This window comes from Neophocaena asiaeorientalis, unplaced genomic scaffold (assembly GCF_003031525.2).
Source record: "Neophocaena asiaeorientalis asiaeorientalis breed wild unplaced genomic scaffold, Neophocaena_asiaeorientalis_V1.1 scaffold70, whole genome shotgun sequence".
Lineage (NCBI taxonomy): Eukaryota > Metazoa > Chordata > Mammalia > Artiodactyla > Phocoenidae > Neophocaena > Neophocaena asiaeorientalis.
This window is the reverse complement of record NW_020175410.1, coordinates 13,768,929-13,792,021: the sequence shown is the minus strand read 5'-3', so window position 1 is coordinate 13,792,021 and position 23,093 is coordinate 13,768,929. Positions and strand designations below refer to the sequence as shown.

At 39.7% G+C, this 23,093-nt stretch overlaps 1 protein-coding gene across 2 annotated transcripts in view; it reads right to left on the bottom strand.

The window, feature by feature from the left end:
• Nucleotides 1–11,502: 11,502 nt before the first annotated feature.
• PEX1 (peroxisomal biogenesis factor 1) overlaps nt 11,503–23,093 on the bottom strand; it is a 72,574-nt gene continuing 60,983 nt past the window's right edge. For both annotated transcript variants that reach the window (XM_024767114.1, XM_024767113.1), the window contains one exon: nt 11,503–11,788. Coding sequence is in view for 1 of the 2 variants with exons in the window: in XM_024767113.1 (XP_024622881.1) it covers nt 11,704–11,788 (85 nt within the window). In the remaining variant the exon portion in view is untranslated. The remainder of the gene's footprint in view (nt 11,789–23,093) is intronic.

The window sequence follows — 23,093 nt, the reverse complement described above, 5'->3', positions numbered from 1 at the left end:
CTAGCTCAGCTGTGGCTCATTTCACTGACCCTTAGCAACAGAAGCTGCTCGCCTCCTAAAGAAATCCCCAACTCCTGGCCAATCAGGCTGTTTCCACGTTGCCTCTTAAGGCTGCGTGAAACTCACAACTGCCCAGCGTTCTGGGAGAGGGCTGCACTGCTGGGAGGTACTGCGCTCTCCCCATCTATGGATTGTCTTCCCTTGACTAAAGGACATCAAATTCATTACTAAGTTGTTTTAGTTTTGTCACTTTACAGTTTTGGTGAGGAGGTGGGTCCTGAAGACAGCTGCTGGAGATGCCGGAAGCCTCCCAGACTCAGCTGAAGTTAGCCTCGGAGCCCTTCGGGTTCGCTGCCTCTTTGCCGCTCTCTGGGATCCCGTTATTTTGCCTTCTGAGCTCTTCGAGTTTGTTTGTCCAGACCCTTCCGGGTGGAAGACTGGGGTGTAAGAAACACCAGACCTAATGGGCGACAGCATCTACAAGGTAAGCGCCTTGGGGAGTTCTGATGGGTCTCAGGAACTGCAGAGGCAGCCAGAAACAGTAAATCTGGTTGAATTAGGATTATTTTAACAAGGGAAAATAATGGGTACCTGTCAATCTAAAGGAAGCAAGATAGCAGCTGTTAGGAGACTCACAAAGCCTCAAGGTAAGTCCAAAGTATAAACCGTTGGGGGACTTGGGGCATTAAATTAAGACGAGAAATATCAGGCTCTTTTCACCACCCGCACACCCAGATCTTAAGTAGGCAGAATTCGAAATATTTAAAGCCATTGGAGTGTCCACCACTATATAGAAATCTTCTCAGAAAAAAATAATCTATTACTAATGGGTATTTTGGAAGCCAGCGCTACAAAATTGGTGGGCAAAGCTGTTAGAGATCTGGCCACCTAAGACTCCTCTGCTAGGGTAAGTTGGTCACCGAATGGGTTATTTTGACACTAGGTCACCTACCAACCTCAAGAAATTTTCCGTGTAACAAGGTATACTGTAAAACACCACGCAGTTTGGCTTTGAGAGACCCAAGGTGTAGCTAAAGAAGTGGAGTCCTCAAGTCTCAAAAGAATTGAGCTCCCCACCTTCCGGCACACCTGCCTAATTTATATCTAAGAACTGCGGTCCTGGAGGCTGTAAATACATAAATGGCAAAATCTTACTAAGACAACCTAGAATCACAATGGCTGTTATGGGGAACCTTCCCATTGGACAAGATCGTTTAAGAAGGGCAATTGAAAGCAAGGGTTCCCAAACAGAATGGGATACCTGTTTAATTTTTTTCTTTTTTAAAAAAAAAAGAAAAAAAGAAAAAAAAAAAAAGAAAAAACCATTCCAGTTAGGCGGGCCCTGTACTTATTACTCACAGGTGAAAAAGATAAAGGAGGAGCTGCTACTCTCCATGGGTTTATCCTGAGGGCTTTTGTTCTGGTAGTGGTGGTGGGTTGCAATGTCAACCCCACTTTCCCCCAACTCCCCCTTTGGATCATTGTGTATCGATCATATTATAAGATACAGGAGGGAGTCCTCAGAGCCTCTGGCCTCCTCTCCATCAGGTGCCAACAGGGCCCCAGAGAGGAAGGATTCCAATCCCACCTCTGCTGTGCTGGACCATCAGCCTCTGGGCTCATTCCCTTCATAATCAAGGCTCTCTGACACTACCAGTCACAGCTGCAAACATTTCTGAGCTGCCAGGAGGAAGCTGTGGTCAGAGGCCATAGAGTAAGTAGGTTGTATCTATATTCAATCAACCAAGACCCTGCCCTAAAACTTTAAAAATAGTTAAGATTTTCACCATCCTCAACTTATAGTTAAACGTATTTAATGTTTTACTCATCAGTTGAACTGACTGATCCATCTCCAGATATTGTCACCTAACTGAACTTGTACAGTTTGTCACAGTATCCTTAGAAGGAAAAGACATCAACTCAAAAGGTTAAAGACTTGGTAATTCCCTAGCAGTCTAGTGGTTGGAACTCAGTGCTTTCACTGCCTGGCCCAGGTTCAATCCCTGGTTGGGGAACTAAGATCCAGCAAGCCACACGGTGCAGCCAAAAAAAGAAAAAAAATATATTGCTTAATTTACATGTGGGATGATTTAAAAATTCTGTAATCCCTTCAAACTTGGGAAAGGTAAAGTAATTTGGTAATGTACCCAAATAATTTTGTGGTGGGATTGACTTTATGGTGAATCCACTTATCTGTATTTACTAGAGAATATGAAAGTTTCCCAAATGCTACTGAATAAATAAAGTTGCATCAAAGACAACAACAACAAAGATTCTACCAACTGTAGAATTTTATAACTCTTGAACACTAGTGCATGCTTCTACTTAGGTGAGTTTTACTTCTCTGAGAAAGCAGTAAGTTTAAAGTGTTTTGTGTATGTGTTTAATATATATATATTCATTAGATATAAAGCAATTCTATATTCTAGTACTTTATTCCTCTTTAGGCCAGAGTTTTTCAATTTGCAAGTCTCAACCCATGTATGGGTAAGAATTTCATTATTTGTGTGAAATAGAATAAAAGAGAAAAATGTCAGAGAATAGCACATGTGGTAAGAGTAGGTGTTTTGTGAAACTTTAGTTTCAGCCATGTGCACATATGGACTAGATCATGATGGAAAATGTATTACTCTGGGTTGTGGTGAAAATGTTTTGAAAATCAGTGGCTTAGCTCTCAGCATTTTTACTTTTGTGAAGAAGTTGTAGCATTCTTTTTAACTGACACTGATTCCTACAAAATATCTGGCCAGAATAAATGTCTAGCCAAAATGCATCATTTCAACTTTCTGTCTAAAACCTCTAAAAATTTCCCTTTCAGCATATGGTTGATGGTATTTGTTATCCTGGAATATTCTTTGCTTTCTGTTGTTGATTTGTTTGATTCTTGGAAATTTCCTGGGAGGCTGAGTCCTATACCAGTTCTGTAAAAAATGTCAGGTTGCCTAGAAAATGAGTAGACTACATGACATAATGCCTTTGTCTAGTGTTTACATTATATATATATATTTTCTTTATATTGATGAGTATTGAATATTTTACTAGAGTAATGTAAAATGTCCATTTAAGAATCCATGCTTCTGGGACTTCCCTGGTGGTCCAGTGGTTAAGACTCCATGCTCCCAATGCAAGGGGCCCAGGCTTGATCCCTAGTCAGGGAACTAGATCCCGCATGCCGCAACTAAAAGATCCTGCGTGCCGCAAATAAAAGATCCTGCGTGCCTCAGTGAAGATGATCCCACGTGCGGCAGCCAAGACCCAGCGCAGCCAAATAAATAAACTAAAAAAAAAGAAAAAGAATCCATACTTCTAATACCTCCTGAAACTACTGTAGACGGCCCATTTCCATTGCTTTTACAATCAAAACTGATTCCTAATCAATCATATCAGTTCTAATCTTAAAAAGTTAATGGCTAAAATATTAGATTTTGTTTTTCTCTTCTCCCCTTATTTATTCAAAGGAATAAATTTATCCCAATTTCAGTTGAAATAAGAATGATTCACTCACAAATATTTATTATTTATTTATTGAATGATCACCAGTACAAGGCGCACTGTTCTAGATTACAGCTGTGAAAAACATGCACAAAAATCTGGCCTTTTGTGGAATTTTCAATATAAAGCGGAGGCGACTGGATATAGTTAAACAAACAAAAAACCTGCAAGTTAATAGCTGGTGCTCACATTAAGTGTTCTCCCAGTCAGACTCCTAATAGATGACTAGATTTCTGGTTAGGAATTATATTTTTATTTTTTTAAAGATGTTGGGGGTAGGAGTTAATTAATTAATTTATTTTTACTGTGTTGCATCTTCGTTTCTGTGCGAGGGCTTTCTCTAGTTGTGGCAAGCGGGGGCTACTCTTCATCGCGGTGCGCGGGCCTCTCACTATCGCGGCCTCTCTTGTTGTGGAGCACAGGCTCCAGATGCGCAGGCTCAGTAGTTGTGGCTCACGGGCCTAGTTGCTCCGCGGCATGTGGGATCCTCCCAGACCAGGGCTCGAACCCGCGTCCCCTGCATTAGCAGGCAGCTTCTCAACCACTGTGCCACCAGGGAAGCCCCAGGTTAGGAATTATTAATACTGACTAGGAAAACATCAAAGGATGATGAGATCACCACTTAGTGACTGAAATAAAAAATAAGTAACACTGAATTTTTTGCTTATTTTAGTAACTATGAGCTATGCCTGTTAGGCCCAGGCTCCGTAGCAGAGCAGACTGCTGACCTTAAACGCGGGGTTTCCTAGAAGCTAGAAGTTCAGAAGTGGGCAGACTTTGTGAGCTACAAATAGCATGATGTCATCCACAGCAAGAGTCTTTTGGGTGAGGTTGGTGTTGGTTGGCTGGCTCTCAGAGGCCTGTTTTTTGGAGTGACAGCCCCTTCAAGCTAAGGTTCCCTGTCACCCAAAGACTAGTGACATGAACCCACAAGTCTTTGAGCATCTCTTTGTTTTCTAGACCAATAAAACCATCAATAAATTCCTTTCTGATTCAAAGGAGCAGGGTTGGGTTCTGTTACTTACAGCTAAAAATTTGATGGATACAGAAATCAGTACCAGAAGTGGTTGCAGGCAACAGACTTTGAAGAAAATTAGGGGACATTTGGGACTGGTTATCTGCCCTAGTTAAAGGCTGTGGGCAAGGAAAATCCACTCTGTATTAAGGGATGTGAATTTGGCATACCACGACATGCAGTGGCAAAACAGCTAACTAAAATATCACAGATTATTCCCGGGAATGAAGTACCTATTGAAGAGGTTGCTGCTATGGAATAGTATGAAACACATGAGGATTTCAAAAGGGTGAGTTGAATATAGCACTAGAGAGCTTAAAGAGAAAGACAAGCTCAGATGGTTATACTTTTAGCTCAAGGCATAAGCTGAAAATCAGGGATTTGTATGAAGGCTAAAAGAATCCCTTCTCTTTCTGAGCCAAGAGGCTGAAAGTCAAATGCAGAGTTAAAAAAATTTTTTTAAATTTAATTTTTATCTTATATTGGGGTATCATTGATTTACAATATTGTTAGTTTCAGGAGTATAGCAAAGTGATTTAGTTATACATGTATATATATATATATATATCTCCATTCTTTATCAGATTCTTTTCCCATGTAGGTTATTACAGAGAACTGAGTAGAGTTCCCTGTGCTATACAGTAGGTCCTTGTTGATGATCTATTTCATACACAGTAGTGTGTATATGTTAATCCCAAACTCCTAATTTATCCCTGTCCACCCCCTTCCCCTTTGGTAACCATAAGTTTGTTTTCTAAGTCTGTGAGTGTGTTTCTGTTTTGTAAATAAGTTCATTTGTATCATTTGTTTTAGATTCCACATATGAATGATATCATATGATATTTGTCTTTCTCTGTCTGACTTACTTTGTATGATAATCTCTAGGTCCATCCATGTTGCCGCAAAGAGCATTATTTCATTCTTTTTTATGGCTAATATTCCATTGTATATGTACCACATCTTCTTTATCCATTGCTCTGTTGATGGACATTTAGGTTGCTTCCATGTCTTGGCTATCGTAAATAGTGCTGCAATGAACATTGGGGTGCATGTATCTTTTCAAAATATGGTTCTCTCCAGATATATGCCTAGGAGTGGGATTGCTAGATCATATGGTAGCTCTATTTTTAGTTATTTAAGGAACCTCCATACTGTTTTCCACAGTGGCTGTACCAATTTACATTCGTACCAACACTGTAGGAGAGTTCCCTTTTCTCCATGCCCTCTCCAGCATTTATTGTTTGTAGACTTTTTGATGATGGCCATTCTGACTGATGTGAGTTTATATCTCATTGTAGTTTTGATTTGCATTTCTCTAATAATTAGTGTTGTTGAGCATCTTTTCATGTGCTTTTTGGCCATCTGTATGTCTTTGGAGAAATGTCTATTTAGGTCTTCTGCCCATTTTTTGATTCAGTTGTTTTTTTGATATAGAGCTGCATGAGCTGTTTGTATATTTTGGAGATTAATCCCTTGTAAGTCACTTGGTTTGCAAATATTTTCTCCCATTCTGTGGGCTGTCTTTTCGTTTTGTTTATGGTTTCCTTTGCTGTGCAAAAGCTTTTAAGTTTCATTAGGTCCCATTTATTGATTTTTGGTTTTATTTTCATTAGGAGGTGGATCCAAAAAGATATTGCTGTGATTTATGTCAGAGTGTTCTGTCTCTGTTTTCCTCTAAGAGTTTATAGTATCTGGTCTTACATTTAGGTCTTTAATCCATTTTGAGTTTTTCTTTTTATCCTGGAGTATATTTGATTTACAATGTTGTGTTAGTTTCAGGTGTACAAAGTGATTTAGTTATACATATATATATATCCTCCATTCTTTATCAGATTCTTTTCCCATATAGGTTATTACAGAGTACTGAGTAGAGTTCCCTGTTCTATACAGTAAGTCCTTGTTATCTATTTTATATATAGTAGTGTGTATATGTTAATCCCAAGCTCCTAATTTATCCCTCCCTCCCACCTTTACCCTTTGGCAACAGTAAGTTTGTTTTCTAAGTCTGTAAGTGTGTTTCTGTTTTGTAAATAAGTTCATTTGTATCATTTTTTTTTAGATTCCACATATGAATGATATATGATATTTGTCTTTCTCTGTCTGACTTTGTATGATAATCTCTAGGTCCATCCATATTGCTGCAAATGGCATTATCTCATTCCTTTTTATGGCTGAGTAATATTCCATTGTATACATATATCACATCTTGTTTATCCATTGCTCTGTTGATGGACATTTAGGTTCCTTCCATGTCTTGGCTATTGTAAATAGTGCTGCAATGAACATTGCATGTATCTTTTCTAAGTATGATTTTCTCTGGATATATGCCCAGGAGTGGGATTGCTGGATCATATGGTAGCTCTGTTTTTAGTTTTTTAAGGAAACTCCATACTGTTTTCCATAGTGGCTGTACCAACTTACATTCCCAGTAACAGTGTAGGAGGGTTCCCTTTTCATTTTGAGTTTATTTTTGTGTATGGTGTTAGGGAGTGTTCTAATTTCATTCTTTTACATGTAGCTGTCCAGTTTTCCCAGCACCAGTTATTGAAAAGGCTTTTTTTTTTCTCCATTGTATATTCTTGCCTCCTTTGTCATAGATTAATTGACCATAGGTGCATGGGTTTGTTTCTGGGCTTTCTATCCTGTTCCATTGATCTATATTTCTGTTTTTGTGCCAAACTCTGGCACAAAAACAGGAGTTTGATCCCACAGTTTACTGAATGACATCCATTGAGTTCATAGCCATTTTAGATCTTTTATGGAAAAGTCAAGGTGCTGATTGAAAAAGAGTTGAATCCCTGATAATTGGGATGGAGACACATGGAAGAAACTAGATTCCCTTGAATCCCCACTCTTTTAAAATCTTTAGTGAGGCAGCCCTTATGTCCCTTGCTTGAAGAACCTGAAATGCCCCCATCTGTGAGGGATCAGCCTTGTAAAAGAATGCTCATTCTTGCATTCCAACCCTCCCTTCTATTGTCCCATCCCAGCATGCCCTAGGGAGTGAATTAAAAGTCAATCCAGGGGCTTCTCTGGTGGCACAGTGGTTGAGACTCCTTCTGCCGATGCAGGGGACACGGGTTCGTTCGTGCTCCAGTCTGGGAAGATCCCACATGCTGCGGAGCGGCTAGGCTCGTGAGCCATGGCCGCTGAGCCTGTGTGTCTGGAGCCTGTGCTCCGCAACGGGAGAGGCCACAAAAGTGAGAGGCCCGCGTACCAAAAATAAATAAATAAATAAATAAAATAATATAAAAAGTCAATCTGGGAGGAGAAGGCTTAGACAATAAAAAAACTACAATATTTTTCTTTTTCATGCAAATTTTAAAGAATATATGTGGAGGTAGAATATGTGTGTGGGTACTAGGCTAAGTAGGGAAAATCATAATTATTGGTCAAGTTGAATACATTAATGACTTTAAAAAAATTTATTTATTTTTGGTTGTGTTGGGTCTTCATTGCTGCCTGCGGGCTTTCTCTAATCGCAGCGAATAGGGGCTACTCTTTGCTGTGGTGCATGGGCTTCTCATTGTGGTGGCTTCTCTTGTTGCGGAGCATGGGCTCTAGGCACGCCAGCTTCAGCAGTTGTGGCACACGGGCCCAGTAGTTGTGGCTTGTGGGCTCTAGAGGGCAGGCTCAGTAGTCGTGGTGCACAGGATTAGTTACTCTACAGCATGTGGGATCTTCCCGAACCAGGGCTCGAACCTGTGTCCCCTGCATTGGCAGGTGGATTCTTAACCACTGCACCACCAGGAAGTCCCTGCACTTTTGTTTTTAATTAATACACTTAATTTTTGATTCAGTGTGCTGTTTCAGCATCTGGGAATGTTCTGATTGACTCCATGGTTGGGTATTTGGAACCCAGACTCAATGACTCACACTGAATAAAGCTGAGGTGCCTGAAATATCTTGGTATAATATAAAGAAAGAAATCCAAAGACTTTGTGAGATACATATGTTGAATGAATGAATGATGTACAACTCTCCAACTTACCACCACCTAAATCTGTCCCTCAAGATAGTGTGCGTGTCAGAAAATACTCCTCAGTGAGGCCTTATGAAATCATTGGTGCATCTGTCAGGATTGGTTTTGGCTATAATAGGAACCTACTCAGAGAAGCAAACAAGGGGTTTATCTACCTCAGGCATAAGAAGGTCTGAGTAGGACATTTAGAGCTGGTATATCAGCTCAGTGATGCCATCAGGGAACCAGGCTCCTTCTGTTTCCTTGCTCTATTGTCTGTGGTTTTCACCCTCATGTTTGCAAGATGGTTGCTGCATCTCCAGACATTGTGCCCTCATTCCAGGAAGGAAGTTTACCCCAGGGACTTCTACCTACTTATACTCATTGTCTAGATAGAACTGTTACATAGCCATGCATGGCTGCGATGGAGATTATGTCACTCAGTAATTCACTTTCCAAGGACCATAGGAAGATGGAGGTGAGGGTGTTAGAATGGTTGTTGAATGAGTCAGTCTGTAGACTCTGCAACAATCCATGAGAACACAAGTGGGAGATACTGTAGTAGAAACATGCTGATTTCAGTGATGATGGATCCTGGGGCAGCAGGGGTGAGGTCAGGTAGCTGCAATGTGAGAGGCCAGGTGGATGTGGGTACTATAATCAACAGCAGAGCCAGTGCATTAATTACAATGGTCTGACCTACAGGGATCTTTGGTGTTGCCTAACTGTGGGGTCCTTAAGACCAAAATAGATGGTCAAAGATGCTACCTGATTTTTATTATTTTAAAAACTCTCTGTTAGTAAACAAAGGCCTAACTTAAGTCTTCACAATATAGTCATGGCCCCTGACCCAATCTCAGGTCTAGGTCAGACCAAGAATGCAGGAGAAGTCAAGTGTCTAGGGAAATGGCCCTGTGATAACATCATGAATACTTGCTAAGGATCTTCCTTCCTCTAAGTCTTCCCCAAAGGACCCAAAGCCACTCACCAGGCCATTTCCCAGGTGTCCTGAGAAATAACCAAACCTTCTGGGGATTAACAGATGCTCGGTCTGCATCAACATGATTTCCCAGAGACCCAGAACTCCACTGTGAATGCATCAGAGTGAAGGCATTTCTGCTATACTGAGGGGATAGCCTTGATGACCAGTAGAGTAGGAAATCACCCCAGGGAGCAGATTTTCTGAACTTGTCTCTTCCATTTTGCCAGGAGGTAGAGATGTCTGATATAGAAGTCCATGCTCATTCATAGACAGTGGCTAGTAACTTAACTAAATGATCAGATTTGGAAACAGCATGATTGGAGAAGGGGCCATGAGGAGGTCTGGGAGAAAGGTATGGCCAGAGTTCTTGAAATGGATTCAGAGTGAGAATGTTTGTGTCCCGTGTGAATGCTCAGCTAAAATTCCTCAGTGCTTTTAATAATGAGGTGCTCTAGATGACCTCTCTATGGATATCAATCAGCCTTTGTTTCCAGCTACCCAGTACTTGTTTACTGTATTCCTGAACAAAGTGGCCATGGTGGCCAGGATGGGGGTCTATGTGTGCTCTACAATATGGCTTTCCCCTCACTGCAGCTGACCTGACCATCCACCTATCCTGACAGCCTACTAGTATGCAGCAATAACCACGTAGGTACATACCAGGGGATGCCAGCCCGTGCCTGGTGGAAGGTTGATTACATGTGTCCCTCTCCTAAGAGATGAGGCAGCAATTTGTCCTCCCTGAAGGTGACACATTCTGGAATTGGATTTGCTTTGTCCTCCAAAATTCTGCCACCACCATCTTTCAGGGCCTCACTAGATGGCTTTCACTGTTACGCTATCCCTTACGACACTTGCTTCTGATCATGAAACTCACTTTATAGGGAATTCCCTGGACTTACTGTAAATACCCCTCACCCTGAAACAGCTGGTCTTTTGGCGAGATAACTCTGTGAGGGTAGAGTCCTCGTCTGCAAGATGTAGTGCATATAGTATATACTGTGAACCAGTGACCATGGCTTTAATAGAAGGATCTGGGAACCAAAGTGCAAGGGAGAATGGCACTTCTCAGTTAATATCTAGTGACTCAAACATCTTTGCTCGCATTCCTTGTGATTCCGAGCTTTGCTGGTTTAGAGGAAAGCAAAGGTGGACTGCTTCTATGAGGGGAACATAGTGATGATTCCAATGGTTTGAAAGGGGAGGATTACAATATTGGCTGAGTGAATACAGAGTTGGTGCTATACAGTGGGGGATGGGAGAAGTATGACGGGAATCTTGTAATACTGAGTGTTCATGGTAAATTTAATGGAAGACATCTGCAGTCTTAGGCCACCAAAGGCGCAGACGGAAAAGAAGGTTTAGACCATCCCACTTAGTTAAGGCCTCTAATCCACTAAGGTGAGGGCTGAAGTCAGAGGAACATGGAATAAGTAATGGAAGAGAGAAATGAAACACATCAGCCATGGCCTCATGATTAATTGCAGAAAGGGCAATGGTTATAGCCTGTACATTTTTCTTTGCTGTCTTATGCATTTATTTGCATATTCTACTTAGCTTTCTCCTTTCCCTTTACCACATGACTATATATAGTTTGTGTTGATAGTGACTGACTTTACAATTTAGTTCATAGATCAGAGCACATCCAGATAAAGTCGTCATGGAGCTGGGGGAGGAGTGGACATCATTCAGGCTCCTGGCCTTGCGGCTGGATGTAGTATATTAGGGGGATGTCATCTCACTGCTGATTGAAGGAACAACTAAATTTATTTAAATTGTGTGTAAATTCCACATTTTCAGATAATCAGAACAGATAATTGAATCAGTAGATAGATAATTGGATATTTTATTTCCAAAACAGTCAAGAAGGTGCTAAGCATAAAGCTTGTCAAATGCAAGATGGATGCTGAATATGCAACTGTCAGTGATTGTAAGAAATGTATTTAATTACATTCTCTTTTCTTCTTCAAAGGAGAAAAAATCAGTTATTCCATGTGGCCAATATTACTTCATTAAGGATTTAAATATATAGGTAATAAAATACAGAATCTCTTATAAGTATCCCAATTTATTCTAAAGTATTAATATCAAGTAACCCTGATCATTACATAAACACAGGTTTACCAATCTTTGATTTTATAGATTAACAAATTAAGTTAAATTAAAAAGAAATGTACAGACAACATTTTCACTGTTACAACACAGGGACAAACCACCACACACATAAACACACAAAAAAATCAGAAGTATATTTTATGCCAGAGTTACTTTCTGTCCAGGTCGAAACACTGTTCCACTTTGATTTTTTCTCTTCTTTGGATTTTGAAAGCTTTCATACCTTTTTAAAAAAAAAAAAAAAAAAAAAGTAACATTTAATACATGTAAATGCTAAACTTATAAAACAAAAAACAATGGTTTGTTTCCAAACACAATTTTTTAAGAAACAAAAGAGAAATAGCTGGAAAAAAATATTTGCAAGAAATTAAAGGAAGTTCTTACACGTAAATTTTTGAAAGTTGAACACTCTAATAGAAAAAGAGAACAAAGGGGATGAATAGACAAGTTGGAAAAGATAAAATACAAATGGTGGCACGAACCCATGTCCCCTGCATCGGTAGGCGGACTCTCAACCACTGCGCCACCAGGGAAGCCCAAGATATAATTTTTGTCCAATCAAATTGGCCAAGTTTAGAGAAATACTACAATATTTAACATTAGGGTGTGGTGAAGCTGGTACTATAATTATATTGCTGTTGCAAAATACATTGTATGGTATTTATGTAAGACAATCTATTTGGCAATAGATTTCAAAAGCATTAAAAAATGTGAGTACACTGTGATGCAACAATTCTACCTCTACCCCAGTGAAATAAGTAAGGATATGTGCAAACATTTAGGTATAAGAATGTTCATTATCACATTGCCTATAGTGAAAACGTGGATGCAACTTAAATGTCCAAAAATTGGATGTTATGGTGTATCTATATTATAAAATGACAGTAGAAACAAAGTAGTATGGGGCTTCCCTGGTGGCGCAGTGGTTAAGAGTCCAGAAAGAGAGCTATTACCAGAGAGAACTTTTTTTTTTAAATCTGTGTGGCAAACATCTGCTCTTCTCATCTGCTGTGAATTGCCTTCTTGCCCTCTGAAGCCCCAGGCCCCTATCCCTTTCCTTAGCTCAGGACAGTATATAAGCCTCAACTGGAGACTGCCTTTGAGTCTCATTCTTATGGGGTTCCTGTATGTACGAAATTAGTTTTTCACCTGGTAACATCTTATGTCAGTTAATTATTAGATCAGCCAAAGAACCTAGAAGGGAGGAAGGGAAAATCTTTCTATCCCTACAATTTGGTATGCATGGGGGGCTCCACTGGCTGGACACCACTTGCTCTGGGGCTGCAGGTGGGAGATCCTGGGACCTCTGACAAGAGCCAGCAGATGGTAAGCATCCTTACCACGTCAATCTCCTGGAAGTGGTGAGAGTCCATTTCTAAATTTAGCAGGAGAAAAATACTTGTGTAAACTAGTTCCTTAGGTATAGTGACTCTGGAAAAGATCTGTTCTGAGTACTTTTGTTTTCTATTGATCCAATTCCTCCATGGTTATTTTCTTCTTTTTTTTTTTTTGTGGTACATGGGCTTCTTACCATTGCGGCCTCTCCCGTTGCGGAGCACAGGCTCCAGATGCGCAGGCTCACCGGCCATGGCTCATGGGCCCAGCCGCCCCGTGGCATGTGGGATCTTCCCGGACCAGGGCACGAACCCGTGTCCCCTGCATCAGCAGGCGGACTCTCAACCACTGCACCACCAGGGAAGCCCTATTGTTTTCTTTTGTCTCTAGTTTTTGTGTCACTTTTCATAAGGAGGAAAACCATAGTGTAGAAATGCAGGCATAGGTCCTCTGAGCCTGTTGTTCTGGCCAGCCTCACAGACTGGTGACTTCACAGTTCTAATGGACCTGCATCTGTTTAGAAAAACTTTGCTGTGGGTCCCTTATATTTAAAAAATGGGTGAGGTTTCCCCTCGTCTTGTTCTGTCTTGAGAGCTTGGCTTCATGACCAGTGAAAATATTCTCTCTGGCTTAACCAGAGAGAAGCCAGCCAGAAGATGCAAGTATCAGCTTGTAACTGGTGGGCAGCCAAATAGACTCAGGATCTGAGACATGAAGTGACAAGCAGCATGTTTTTTTTTTTATATAGAGATCTTTATTGGAGTATAACTGCTTCACAATACTGTTAGTTTTTCTATTGTATAACAAAGTGAATCAGCCATATGCATACATATGTCCCCATATATCCTCCCTCTTGCGTCTCCCTCCCACCCTCCCTATCCCACCCCTCTAGGTGTTCACAAAGCACCCAGCTGATCTCCCTGTGCTATGCAGCTGCTTCCCACTAGCTATTTTACATTTGAAAGTGTATATATGTCCATGCTGCTCTCTCACTTCGTCCCAGCTTCCCCCTCCCCACCCCATGTCCTCAAGTCCATTCTCTATGTCTACGTCTTTATTCCTGCCCTGCCACTAGGTTCATCAGTACATTTTTTCTTTTTTAGATTCCATATATATGCACTGGCATACGGTATTTTTCTCTTTCTGACTTACTTCACTCTGTATGACAGTCTCCAGGTCCATCCACCTCACTACAAATAACTCAATTTCATTTCTTTTTATGGCTGAGTAATATTCCATTGTATATATGTGCCACATCTTCTTTATCCATTCATCTGTCGATGGACACTTAGGTTGCTTCCATGTCCTGGCTATTGTAAATAGTGCAACAAGCAGCATTCTCTTTGTCCAACTGTGCCAGTTCTTCGGAAGTTTGTCTTAAGGTGTCCCAGCCCATAAGGGGACTTTGTTGTCTCAACCTTCATTGTCTTTTTAGTGCTGGAAAAGTCCCATTCCAGTAACGCCTGCCCAGTGTCAGAGATGAGCAGGTCTGCGACTAGAGGAATCACGCATTCTGGTGGGAATTCCGTTTTCACTATACCATTCGTACTACCTGTGACAATGAAGGTTTTTGCTTTCTTTGGCTAATTCTGGGAGTAAACTTTGTGGATCTTGTGAAAGCTACATCTTTTGCACTCTTTTGGGACACTTCTTGTGTTCATGGTTAAGCCATAAAGAGGCTTATGGGTTTGAGTCACCATTAAGATTAATATAAGACCATATTTGTCAGTGGCCAGAGAATGGATCCTTTGAATTGGAAAAACTTCTGTTTTTGAGAAAATGAGTGAGCTCTCATGCTAAACAACTGCATTTCCAGCAACAACTGTCTTTCCATCAACCGATGGAAAGACAAAATTATAAAGAGGACACAAAGGAGTACAACAGCCAGCCTTTGGGACTCCCTTAACAGGAAGAACAGAAATTAGACTCAAAAGAAAAATTAAAGTCCACATTCCATGTAAATCCCCCTTCTCAAAATCTGGCCCTGTCTACCTGTTTTAACTTCCCTTTCCTTACAAGATTTACAGAGAGCACTCTGGCCTGACTTCCAGGCAAGGGGTATACAGCTTACTTGTGTAGATGCCAAAAGCCAGGAAGTGAATTTAGGAGAATCACCCAGGATGGGTGGTAAGGCTAGCACTGCTGTCCTTTACAACTCCCCTGACTTTCCAGGGCCCTGTAATCAGGCTCTGCCACCTTGGGGCCTTGCTATGCAGCATCCTTTGTGTATGTAGTCTGGACCGCCACTGCAAAGAATTCATGTCCCATGGATGGGAGCAGATCCAGTGAATCATAAAGACCTCTTACCTGCACTTTCAGAACGTCCTACTGAATTTAGAGGAGTTAGAAAGATTAGTGGCCTTCGAGAACCCCACTCACAGGGACCCTGACTGGCTGCTAGCAGGTATTCTGCCCACCTGCGATTACAGTGCAGCCATCAGACAAGCCACATAGCACCCAGGAAAACCCCTCACAGGGTAAACAGATGACCAGAATTTCTTTCAGGTTCTTCTACAAATAATCAGGAAGTGGATCAGCTAGCTCAAGGGCAATGTTCAGGGGCTGAGAGAAGCAATAGTAGAGGCTTTTCCCCCTAAGGGGAATTGATCTAAGGTTGAATTATACATGCAGAAAAAAGGAAAGCATCTGAAGTCCTTTGAATGCTTTATCCAAAAATTTTAAAGGCATACTGCATTAAACCCTGAAGCTTCAGAACATAGGAATCTTTTCTTTAAAAAAGTTTATTGAAGTATAGTGGATTTACAATGTTGTATTAATTTCTTCTGTACAGCAAAATGACTCAGTTATACATATATATATTCGTTTTCATATTCTTTTCTATTACTGTTTGTCACAAAATATTGAATATAGTTCCCTGTGCTATACAGTAGGACCTTGTTTATCCATCCTATATAAAATAGTTTGCCTCTGCTAATCGCAAGCTCCCATCCCTTCTCTCCTCTACCCCGCCTTCCTCTTGGCAGTGACAGTTCTGTTCTCTATTATCTGTGAGTCTGTTTCTGTTTTGTAGATATGTTTATTTTGATTTGTATCGTATTTTATTTTATTTTTGCGGTACACGGGCCTCTCACTGTTGTGGCCTCTCACGTTGCGGAGCACAGGCTCCGGACACGCAGGCTTAGCGGCCATGGCTCACGGGCCCAGCCTCTCCGCGGCATGTGGGATCCTCCCGGACCGGGGCATGAACCCATGTCCCCTGCATCGGCAGGCAGACTCTCAACCACTGCGCCACCAGGGAAGCCCGATTTGTATCGTATTTTAGATGCCACATAAAAGTGCTATCATATGCTATTTGTCTTTCTCTTTCTGACTTCGCTTAGTGTGATAATTTCTAGGTCCATCCATGTTGCTGCAAATGGCATTATTTCATTCTTTTTTATGGCTAAGTAATATATTCCATTGTATTTATATACCACAACTTCTTTATCCATTCATCTATCAATGAACATTTAGTTTGTTTCCATGTCTTGGCTATTGTAAATAGTGCTACTGTGAACATAGGGGTGCATGTAGCTTTTCAAATTATAGTTTTGTCCAGGTATATGCCCAGGAGTGGGATTGCTGGATGTGGCAACTCTATATTTAGTTTTCTGAAGAACCTCCATATTGTTTTCCATAGTGGCTGCACCAATTTAAATTCCCAGCAACAGTGTAAAAGGGTTCCCTTTTCTCCACACCCTCTCCAGCATTTGCTATTTGTAGACTTTTTGATGATGGCCATTCTGACTGCTGTGAGGTGGTACCTCTTTGTAGTTTTGTAATTAATGACATTGAACATCTTTTCATGTGCCTATTGGCCATCTGTATGTCTTCTTTGCAGTAATGTCTATTTAGGTCTGCCCATTTTTCGATTGGGTTGTTTTTTTGTTATTGAGTTCTATGAGCTATTTGTATATTTTAGATACTAACCCCTTGTCTGTCACATCATTTGCAAATATTTTCTCCCATTCCATAGGTTGTGTTTTTGTTTTGTTTATGATTTCCTTTGCTGTGCAAAAGCTTGTAATTTTGATTAGGTCCCGTTTATTTTTGTTTTTATTTCTATTGCCTTGGGAGACTGACCTAAGAAAATATTGCTACAATTTATGTAGTAATATTTTTTGTCAGAGACTGTTTTCCTGTGCTCTCTTCTAGAGTTTTATGGTGTCATGTCTGATGTTTAAGTCTTTAAGCCATTTCGAGTTTATTTTTGTGCTTGGTGTGAGGGAGTGTTCTAACTTCATTGATTTACATGCAACTGTCCAACTTTCCCAGCACCATTTGCTGAAGACACTGTCTTTTTTCTGTTTTATAGTCTTGCCTCCTTTGTCGAAGATTAATTGACCATAGGTGTCTGGGTTTTTTCTGAGCTTTCTATTCTGTTCCATTGATCCATATGTCTGTTTTTGTGGCAGTACCACACTGTTTTGATTACTGTAGCTTTGTAGTATTGTCTGAAGTCTGGGAGGGTTATGCATCCTGCCTTGTTCTTTTTCCTCAAGATTGCTTTGGCAATTTAATGGTTCCACATAAATTTCAGGATTATCTGTTCTAGTTCCGTGACAAATGTCATGGGTAATTTGATAGGGATCACATTAAACCTGTAGATTGCTTTGAGTAGTGTTGCCATTTTAACAATATTCATTTTTCCAATCCAAGAGAGTGGGATATCTTTCCATTTCTTTGAATCCTCTTTAATTTCCTTTACTAATGTTTTATAGTTCTCAGTATATGTCTTTCATCTACTTGGTCAGGTTTATTTCTAAGTATTTTACTTTTTGATGTGATTTTAAAAGGGATTGTTTATTTACATCCCTTTTCTGATATTTCATTGTTAGTGTAAAGAAATGCAACCAATTTCTGTATGTTAATTTTGTATTCTGCTACTTTGCTGAATTTGTTTATCAGTCCTAGTAGTTTTTGTCTGGAGTCTTTAGCGTTTTCTGTATATAGTATCATGTAATCTGTATATAATTTTACAGCTTCCCGACCAATTTGAATACCTTTTATTTTTCTTGTTTGATTGCTGTGGCCGGGACTTACAGTACTATGTTGAAGAGAAGTGAGAGTGGGCCTTAAGACGTTCCAGATTTCAGCAGGAAGGCTTTCAGCTTTTCACTGTTGAGTATTATATTGGCTTTGGGTTTGTCATAAGTAGCTTTTATTATGATGAGATATGTTCCTGCTATACCCACTTTCTTATGGGTTTTTATCATGAAGGGACATTGAATTTTATCAAATGTTATCAGATTTTTTCTTCATCTATTGAGATAATCAGGTAGTTTCTGTCCTTTCTTTTGCTGATGTGGTATATCACAATGACTGATTTGCATATGCTGAACCATCCTTGTGACCCTGGGATGAATCCAAATTGGTTGTGGTGTATGACGTTTTTTATGTGTTGTTGGATTTGGTTTGCTAATGTTTTGTTGAGCATTTTTGTGTCTATATTCATCAAACATATTGGCCTGTAATTTTCTTTTTTGGTTATGTCTTTGTCTGGTTTTGGTATCAGGGTGATGGTGGTTTCATAGTGTCTTTAGGAGTGTTCCTTCCTCTTAAATCTTTTGGAAGAGTTTGAGAAAGATCGGTATAAGTTCTTTGCATGTTTGGTACAATTCCCCAGTGAAGCCATCTGATCCTGGACTCTTGTTTGTAGGAACGTTTTTTTTTATTATTATTATTACATATTATATTTCATTTCTAGTGACTGGTCTGCTCAAGTTATCTGTTTCTTCTTGATTCAGTTTTAGTTTCTAAAAATTTGTCCATTTCTTCTAGGTTGTCATGTTTGTTGGCATATAATTGTTCATAGTGTTCTCTTATTTATTTTTTTTTTTGTATTTCTGTGGTATCAGCTGTGATTTCTTCTCTTTCGTTTCTTATTTTGTTTATTTGGGTCGTCTCTCTTTTCTTCTTGGTAAGCCTGGACAGAGGTTTGTCAATTTTGTTTACGCTTTCAAAGAACCAGCTCTTGGTCTTATTGATTTTTTTCTATTGTTTTTTAAAATCTCCATCTTATTTATTTCCCTTCTTATCTTTACTATCTCCTTCCTTCTGATGACTTTAGGTTTTGTTTGTTCTTTTTCTAATTCTTTTAGGTGGTGGGTTAAGTTGTTTATGTGAGATTTTTCTTGTTTCTTGCCTTTTGGGAGGTCTGAGGTCTTCTGCCAGTGTTCAGTAGGTGTTCTATAGGAGCAGTTCCACATGTAGATAGATGTATTTCTGATGTATCTGTGGGGAGGTAGGTGATCTCCGCATCTTACTCTTTAGCCATCTTGAAGCTGCCACCTCTCGTTTCTTAAAGAAGCCTGTATGGCTAAGAACGTCCCTCTAAGAACTGCTTTTGCTGAATCCCACTGGTTTTGTATGGTTGTGTTTTCTTGTCATTTGCCTCAAAGTATTTAATTTCTTCTTTGATTTCACTGTTGACCCGTTGGTTTTTAGTAGCATATTGTTTATTCTGCATGTAATTTTTTTTTGTTTCTTTTTCTGTGGTTGACTTCTAGTTTCATGCCATTATCAGAAAAGACGCTTGAAGTAATTTCTGTATTCTTAAATTTGTTGAGACTTGTTTTGTGCCCCAGTATGTGGTCATCCCTAGAGAATATTCTGTGTGCATTTGAAAAGAATGTGTATTTTGGGTTTTTTTTTTTGTTTTGTTATGTCCTGAAGATATCAACTAAGTCTAAATGTTCTATTCTATCATTTAGGGTCTCTGTTCCTTTATTGATATTTTGTCTCAAAGATCTGTCCACTGACATGAGTGGGGTACTAAAGCCGCCTACTATTACTCCGTTCCTGTCAGTTTCTCCCTTTATATCTGTTAGTGTTTGTTTTATGTATTTGGGTGCTCCTATATTAGGTGCATATAGGCTGACAAGTGTAATATCCTCTCCTTGTATTGATCTTTTTATCATTAGTGTCCTTCCTTCTTTCTTTATAGCCTTGTTTTAAAGTCCATTTTGTCTGATGTGAGTATTGCGAACCGTTTCCTTGTCATTTCTGTTTGCGTGAAATAACTTTTTCCATCCCCTTACTTTCATTTGTATCATTTTTCTTAGATTCCACATAAAAGCAATATAATATGTCTTTCTGTCTTCACTCAGTATGACGATCTCTAGGTCCATCCATGTTGTTGCAAATGCCATTATTTCATTTTTTATGGCTGAGTAATATTCCATTGTATATATGTAACACTTCTTTATCCATCTGTCGATGGACATTTAGGTTATTTCCATGTCTTGGCTATTGTAAATAGTGCTGCAATGGACATTGGGGTGCAGGTGCTCTTTCAGACCATGTTTTTCTCCAGATATATGCCCAGTAGTGGGATTACTGGGTCCTATGGTAGTTCTATTTATAGTTTGTTAAGGAACCTCCATACTGTTCTCCATAGTGGCTGTATCAATTTACATTCCCACCAACAGTGTGAGAGGGTTCCCTTTCCTCCACACACTCTCCAGCATTTGTTTGTAGATTTGCTGATGATAGCCATTTTGACTGGTGTTAGGTGATATCTCATTGTAGTTTTGATTTGCATTTCTGTAATAATTAGCGATGTTGAACATCTTTTCATGTGCCTCTTGGCCATCTCTTTGTCTTCACTGGAGAAATGTCTATTTAGGTCTTCTGCCCATTTTTTGATTGTTGTTTGTTTTGATGATATTAAGCCATATGAGCTGTTAGTAAATTTTGGAGACTAATCCCTTGTTGGTCCCATTCTGTGGGTTGTCTTTTCATTTTGCTTATGGTTTCCTTTGCTTTGCAAAAGCTTTTGAGTTTAATTAGGTCCCACTTGTTTATTTTTGTTTTTATTTCCATTACTCTGGGAGACAGACTGAAAAAGATATTGCAGTCATTTATGTCAGAGTGTTTTCTGCCTATGTTTTCCTCTAAGAGATTTATAGTGTCTGGTCTTACATTTAGGTCTTTAATCCATTTTGAGTTTACTTTTGTGTATGGTGTTAGGGAGTGCTCTAATTTCATTCTTTTACATGTAGCTGTCCAGTTTTCCCAGCACCATTTACTGAAGAGACTGTCTTTCCTCCACCGTATAGTCTTGCCCCCTTTATAGTAGATTAATTGACCATAGGTGCATGGGTTTATTTCTGGGCTTTCTATCCTGTTCTGTTGATCTATATGTCTGTTTTAGTGCCAGTACCAAAATGTTTTGATGATTGTAGCTTTGTAGCAGAGTCTGAAGTCAGGGAGCCTGATTCTTCCAGCTTCATTTTTAAGATTGCTTTGGTTATTCGGGGTCCTTTGTACCTCTGTACAAATTTTAAGACTTTTTGTTCTAGTTCTGAGAAAAAAGGCATCGGTAGTTTGATAGGGATTGCACTGAATCTGTAGATTGCCTTGGGTAGTAGAACGGTCATTTTGACAATATTGATTCTTCCAATCCAAGAACATGGTATATATCTTCCCATCTGTTTGCTTCATCTTTGACTTCTTTCATCAGTGTCTTATAGTTTTCAGAGTAAAGGTCTTTTGTCTCCTTAGGTAGTTTTATTTCTAGGTATTTTATTCTTTTTGATGCGATGGTAAATGGGATTGTTTAACAACAAAAGATCAGAAATTCAATAGAGTATAGAAATGCAATATAGGGACTTCCCTGGTGGTGCAGTGGTTAAGAATCTGCCTGATAGTGCAGGGGACACGGGTTCAATCCTTGGTTCAGGAAATCCCACATGCCGCGGACCAATGAAGCCCATGAACCACAACTACTGAGCCTGTGTGCTAGAGCCTGCGAGCCACAACTACTGAGCCCGCATGCCACAATTACTGAAGCCCATGCACCTAGAGCCTGTGCTCCGCAACAAGAGAAGCCACTGCAATAAGAAGCCCGCACACCACAACGAAGAGTAGCCCCTGCTCGCCGCAATTAGAGAAAGCCAGCACACAGCAACAGAGACCCAACACAGCCATAAATAAAAAAATACATGCATACATACAAAAAAAAATAAAAGAATCTGTCTTACAATGCAGGGGACACTATTTCAATTCCCGGTTGGGGAACTAAGATCCCACATGCCACAGGGCAACTAACCCATGTGCCACAACTTGAGAGCTCATATACCACAACTACAGAGTCTGTGCACCGTAACAGCCCACGCACCACAACTAGAGGGAAGACTGTGCACTGCAACGAAAGATCCCATGTGCCACAACTAAGACCTGACACAACCAAATAAATATAAAAAAAAAATTGTAGTCACCCTTCTATTTAAAATTTTAAAAAAAGGAAATGCAACAGATTTCTGTGTATTAATTTTGTAACCTGCAAATTTACCAAATTCACTGATGGGCTCTAGTAGTTTTCTGGTAGTGCCTTTAGGATTTTCTATGTATAGTATCATGTCATCAACAAACAGTGACATTTTTACTTGTTCTTTTCCAATTTGGATTCCTTTTTCTTCTCTGGTTGCTGTATATAGGACTTCCAAAACTATGATGAATAGAAGCAGTGAGAGTGGACATCCTTGTCTTGTTCCTGATCTTAGAGGAAATGCTTTCAGCTTTTCACTGTTGAATATGATGTTTTGCTGTGGGTTTGTCATATATGGCCTTCATTATGTTGAGGTATGTTCCCTCTGTGCCCACTTTCTGTAGAGTTTTTATCATAAACGGGTGTTGAATTTTGTCAAAAGCTTTTTCTGCATCTACTGAGATGATCACACGGTTTTTACCTTTCAATGTGTTAATGTGGTGTATTACAGTGATTGATTTGCGGATATTGAAAAATCCTTGCACCCCTGGGATAAATCCCATTTGTTCATGGTGTGTCCTTTTAATGTATTGTTGGATTTGCTTGCTAATATTTTGTTGAGGATTTTTGTGTCTATGTTCATCAGCGATACTGGTCTGTAATTTTTTTTGTGGTCTCTGTATGGTTTTGGTATCAGGGTGATGGTGGCCTCATAGAATGAGTTTGAGAGTTTTCCTTCCTTTGCAATCTTTTGGAACAGTTTCAGAAGGATAGGTGTTAACTTCTCTCTAAATGATTGATAGAATTCGCCTGTGAAGCCATCTGGTCCTGGACTTCCACTTGTTTGGAGTTTTTTAATCACAGTTTCAATTTCATGACTTGTGATTGGTCTGTTTATATTTTCCATTTCTTCCTGTTTCAGTCTTGGGAGATTGTACCTTTCTAAGAATTTGTCCATTTCTTCCAGTTTGTCCATTTTATT